Source organism: Pygoscelis adeliae, unplaced genomic scaffold (genome assembly GCF_000699105.1).
Source record: "Pygoscelis adeliae isolate BGI_AS28 unplaced genomic scaffold, ASM69910v1 Scaffold62, whole genome shotgun sequence".
NCBI classification, from domain to species: domain Eukaryota; kingdom Metazoa; phylum Chordata; class Aves; order Sphenisciformes; family Spheniscidae; genus Pygoscelis; species Pygoscelis adeliae.
Genome location: NW_008824401.1, coordinates 2550049 through 2555954, shown reverse-complemented (window position 1 = coordinate 2555954; position 5906 = coordinate 2550049). Strand labels below are relative to the sequence as shown.

Genomic DNA, 5906 nt, shown 5'->3' with positions numbered 1-5906 from the left:
TTTGGGTTCCTTAATATATATTGTAAAGACAAGCAAGTAAAAATGCCTCAAAGCTAAATGTGGTCCAAAGCAGCTTCCTTAAATGGAAAAAGTATTACATTGCAGCTGATGCTAAAAGTTTATCCTGAAGCTCTGATATCTTCCGTATTTGTAATAACCTTAAGGAATTGACCTAGTCATACAATCCAATTTAAGACAATTTTTTTCCCCTTTTCTAGCATTTGCTGTTTGGGCGAGAGGCACATGTACTTCCGCTTCCTTCTGAGGCTGAGCTGGTGACTATGGCCAGAGGTAATGTCTGCAAACGCAGAAAAAGTGTGCATGCACGCACCCCATGTCCTCTCTTTTGCGGGCCAGGCCTCTTACGTCACACTGTAGAAATGGGGCACTAGTTGCACTGTACTTCCTTCAAAACATGGCTATCACATTAAATATGTTAATTGACGTTTTAAAGGAGCATCTGACTTGCCAAGGAGCATTCGGTAGGACAGGTTAATCTAGGCCAATAGAAGTTTGGCAACAGTTCAGGAAACATACCTTTTGTTCCTTACTAACAGGAAAAAAAGTAGTTCACAGGAAATAGGAAATTCCAGACTATCAGAAAGTTCTGTTAAGGGAGTTAATTATTCCACTTAGGAATTAGTGTCCATTGGATGTTCTTTGTACTTTTCAAGAGCACCACAAATGGCTTTCAAAAAATCAATGGAGCATAAGAAACTAAACTGCAATGGTGTTGCCAAATAAGTCATTTCATCAGCCTGCGTGCTGAATTTAACATGGGATCACTTATGAATGCATCGGTCAGATTCTCGACGTGTTGAGAACTGGCATGGAAATGTCCCAATTTACACATGCGGAGAATCTGGTCTGGTATTTCCACTTCCTCTGGAGCAGAAGAATTTTATTTTATTGTAATTTTGGATACAGTTAGACAGCAATGATGGATTTATTTAAAATATAAATTCAGGAAGGCTGGATCAATTCTCATGAGAATGCAAGGAATTTTTTAAACATACAGATGTGTGATTTGCATGTAAATCATCAACACATGGTAGAAAACAAACCATAAAAAAGATTCATCTAACTTCCTATATGGAAGACATATATTTCCCCAGAGCTCTGAGGTTACTGTAAAAGCTTATGCAAAATATGAAAGTGTGTACATTCTATGTACATCTAATACTTGTTACAAAATACCAATGTTTCAATGGTCTGACTCTCTAAAGTATTATTTCTGCTAAACTGTACTTTGTTTTCCAATGAAGACAATCAATCACTGTAATCAGTTCAAAAGTACATCTAGAAAAGAACACAAAGCTGAAAAGATAAACAAAAACCACTGTCCCCCTCTTTTTTAATAATGTGTCAACATACAATCATAAAGCAGTTGGTAACAAATGCAGTCTTGTATAAAACAAGTAGTATAAAGACAGACAAGCGTACCTTTGCATAGAAAGGGGCTGCTAACCCTATTAAACAAAAAACAGGTTTAAAAGATGAATTCTTTCAGTAAGTGCCAAATCATCAAGTTGATATGAATGCATTTTGAAACCATGGCTACATTTGTACACAGCAGGCAATTACAGAGGTCTCTCACTTTCTTCAACTGTTACGACCCTGCACATGCCAATCTTCTGGATATATTCCTCTCTAATGTGGCTTTTACACGAGATGCTCGCCATAGTTCTTTAACAAGCTAAATAGTCTTTGGATGACTGTGGAACCTTGTACGATGGAAAGCTGGCCTGATGCTTCTTCACAGAATGCCATTATTTAACCCACGCTGAAAACTGTCCTTGCTAAAAACACTTGTTTGTTTGCTTCCTATTCGCTACTGGGAATCTAAGTTTTAAAAAACATGAGACAGTATTCTCTAAGGCCAGAATTCAACAAAACTAGCTAAAATGCTAGCATTTATCTTATCATGCTTGCTGCAATATGAGAAGGTGCTAACTTTTGGAAAGTAATTCTACACTCCTTACTTGGGTGAAATCTCCACTGAAGGCAAGTGAGTAGGGAGTGCAGAGCAGCCCTCTGTACCATTGTTTTTAGAAACGTTGCCAGTTACAGTTTAGTGGTGAATTATTTGTTCAAGTATACGGTGTCTCAGTGAAAACGTCTAGATAAAAGAATGCGTATGTACAAGATCAGAAAAGGACCCCTCACCTCTGATTTAAAAAATAAATAGCTGGTTTAGATGGTTATTACTGGAATCTCATCTTTAAAGGAGCAGGAAAGTCATTTTTAGATTTTTGTCTTCTCTTTCAAATGGCTTACTGGTAATGGAAATGTCTTTCAGAGTTCTGTGACATGCATTGGATAGCTCGGAGGTGGATGTGATGGCAGTTTGATATTAAGGCGCCTGATATGACAGCCGTGGCAGAGCAAGTGACCCTCTAATGGGTAACAGCGATGGCCTTCCTCATCATTGAGCTGCAAGCCACAATCCTAGAAGAAGCATACACGTCCCAGATTAGTGAGTGATTCAGGTAGGTCATCTCACAACAATGTCGATCTATCCTGCATAACCCTGAGAGCTCCCTCCCATGCCTCCAAAGCCAGCAACCTCAAGGGTTTTTGGTAGGTAGACCCTGACTATCTCATATTAAGCAAAATGACATCACTGAAATCAAACAGGACAGTCTATAGTAGTACCCAGCATTGTTTTCCCCATTGTTTCCCATTCTGGTCTCTTCTTCATCTAATAAATGTTGATGCAAATCAGACAAAAACGGGCCAAGGACTGACCATAACACATACAAGCTGGAACAGGCTAGAACACAGGAGGAGCCAATTCTGCAACAAGGCAGCAAGCAAGAAATGGGGGAGCACAAGTAGAGAATGAGAGGAGTGAGAAAGAGGGGGAGATGAGACATGTTTTACTTCTGAAGCAGGGCTACACTTTCTCCAATTTGGAATTAAAAAAAATTAAAGACTTAAAGGCCAATGGTCCATCTTTAGTGGAAATATGTTAGTACCTCTGGGACCGGCACATAACTACAGGGACGACATGGGTGAACAACAGTGGAGGAACAGAGATAAAAAGAAAAACAACAAACAATGATCCTGCCTGCTGACTATTATGTACACTGCAATAGAGACAATCCTGGTTTTCAGTTGTCATCATTGTAATTTTGAGGACATTTGAAAGGCATGACAGTTTTGTGCTTGGACTTGATGTTTCAAGTATGTTAAACACTTAAAAATTGTTACTGTGACGAGGCCTGACAAACCAGAGGTTCTGAGTATGTAGCTGTGTACTTAGTAGAAAGGAAAAAAAAAATTAACAAGTTGGGCATATAGGTTATTTCAGTATTGAAAAACTTATGCAAAGTTTTTAATTGGACACAAAGTATGATTGTTCAGCTTTCGTAGCTCAAGTTAAAAATCCTCAAATTTTACAATGCTGAAATAAGAATGAAAAATGGGTTTTAAAGTAAGCCTTAAAACTGGAGTGTTAGTTTAGGGAGGCTTTAATCAAAGTTTCTGCCAAGGTAGTTTTCTGTGTGTTACTACGTTATATAACTTTATAGTCCTTTATATAAGATTTAAAATTCAACTCCTTGTTAGAATTTAACAATTTCAGATACCCTACAGATGTGCCAAATGTTCACAGCTTTTTCCTTCTCTAAAATTGTATTCCTTTTCTGCAACGAGAAAGCCTGCCTTCTCAGTGGATTTCAGTTTTAGAATGGGGGTCTATTGATCTGTAAACCGGTTTGAACTTCTCAGCAGAAGTTAAGTGGTTGCACAAGAAAAAGATAATATAGAAAAGCAGCAGAGTTTCCAAACTGGCTACTGGCTTTGCATGGCCACCAGGTGATGACGGCATTAACAGCAGAAGTGGCTGCGTAAGTCGTCATAGCCTTTGTAAAAGTCTCCATGTGAATACCTCAAAATACTGGCACTAACTTTCCTAGCAGTATTTGGAGACAGCAGTGACCCGGTGCATACAGTTTGAGAGCCTGATTTGAGACCACTAGGCAGTAACCTACCCCTGTTAACACATGGCTAACCCCCTGATTTCTGTACATAAATGCACTCTGCCATTCTGGGCAGATGTGGAGGCAGCTTGATTTGCCTCAAACTGGAAGGAGAATGGGGAAATGAATAATGAAACAGAACTGAAAATAAACCCCCATTGGGACATTCTAATATAAAGTCAATAGCCTGAGAGAGAAGGGGAGGGAGCTGTCATCTTAGGTGAAGCCTGCACAAAGCAATAGATGGGGGAAGGAGGAGGAGGGAAGTACAGCTCTCCAAAATGCTGCAATTTCCTGTGCCAATTTCTCTTTAAAAATTAATAGAAAAGGATGGAGTATCAGCTACCTCTGTTAGACCGAGACAGCTGAGTGGATGGGGTCTTCCTTACGTTTAGGTTCATATACATTTCAAGATGCCCTAAATTTTATTTTCTCCCTCAATCAGAAGTCTCTTTTGTAAAACCTTTTTGTACAAAAGTGCATAGAAGATAGTATTGCTGCATTTTTTGCCCGTGGTGCTAAGACAATTAGGTAGCACAGTTAGGATCTGTGTGGATATTTGCATGTTATATCAGAGTGCCAAACCTACAGCAAAAGGGAAGTTTTGGGTTGACCCCAAATTAAAGAGTTTGTTTCCTTCCTCATGGAACTCAGCTCTCCTCTCTGATGCAAGAGCACGAATCCCACAAATTGATCCGCCTCAATCAACGTTTAAATGTTCTGCACAAAAAGAAACTACTCCTAAAAGAAGTGACAGAAAGTCAGTGGTATCTCTGTTTCTTTTCTAGTAAAGATTCAATATTCATTCAGCATGGAAAAAACACAGATCCCCTAGAAAAGCCTTCCACTGTAGGAGTGAGGGTCCTTCCCTGCACAGGCAATGTGAATTCATGTCTCCTCAGATCAGAGCCACACAAGCTGTATCCAGAGATCAGGAAAAAGGAAACCGGCACCTCCTCTTTGTTCTCTCCTCATCTGGAAGTATCAAGAAAATTCAACCCAAACAACCAAACCCAGCTTTTGAAGTTAATATACTGGAAAAAAACCTAATTTGGTACTGGAGATGGCAGCACCACTTGCAGCCCAGCTAGCACTCATCCCTTTGCCTCCCTTCAGGAGCCATGGGGCAGAGCCCTACCTGCCCAGGTGTGCAAGAGCCAATGAGTGCACCCTGGGGTGAGAGTCAGGCACCTAGCAAAAGGCTGCTAGGCTTGCAGAGGCATCTGATGCTTACCTCACAGTGATAGCACTCCACGTGGTAGTCTTTGTCCATTGACACCACCCGAATGGTCTCCTCGGAGCCCTGTTGGGGAAGCAGAGAGAAGGTTAAGAGTGTGCTTTTAAGCGGTGTTTTCTCAATCTTTCAGTGCCCAACCTATCGCTTTGGAGAGCTGTTTCCCTGGGGGATCCCCTCTTCCTCCGCAGAGCAGAGCTCTGTGACCGCTGAGGGTCTTGTCCCCTGGCGCACAGCACTGCACCGCTGTTTTTGCTGTTTAGCAGCAGCGTGGGTGTCTGACATACCTAAGCTGTAGAGGTCATTTAGGAAGCGTAGCCAAAATTTGATCCTCAAGGGACATATTAGTCTTGAAACCAAATAATTTTCCAAGGGCACCCAGGATCCGAATGAATTACCAGCCAAGAACTATGACGTGCTGACTGGGTAACTCTTCCTTGTAGACATCCTGGCCTGAGTTTTCCAGGACTTGTATTCCCCTCAAACCATCTGCTGCGCAGCTATTTTGCACATGCACATGTCACTGTATGTACCCCATAGGGATTTACATACCAGTCCAGCAGGTAATTATGTGCACAGGCCAAAACCTCAGTGTGAGGGTGGATGCAGTGGAGTTGTGGAATTCCTGGCTGACCCCCAGGCCCTGCAGAGCAGCCCATACCCTTCTTGTAACCTCCCAGACTCTTTCC

The 5906-nt window shown here is 41.2% G+C and overlaps 1 protein-coding gene across 1 annotated transcript in view; it reads right to left on the bottom strand.

Moving 5' to 3' along the window:
• Positions 1-2295: 2295 nt before the first annotated feature.
• The window catches only part of WTIP (Wilms tumor 1 interacting protein), a 92286-nt gene continuing 88675 nt past the window's right edge, over positions 2296-5906 (bottom strand). The window contains exons 8-9 of the mRNA XM_009320316.1: positions 5218-5286; positions 2296-2448 (exon numbers count right to left, since the gene is read on the bottom strand). Of these exons, the coding sequence (XP_009318591.1) occupies positions 2296-2448; positions 5218-5286 (222 nt within the window). The remainder of the gene's footprint in view (positions 2449-5217; positions 5287-5906) is intronic.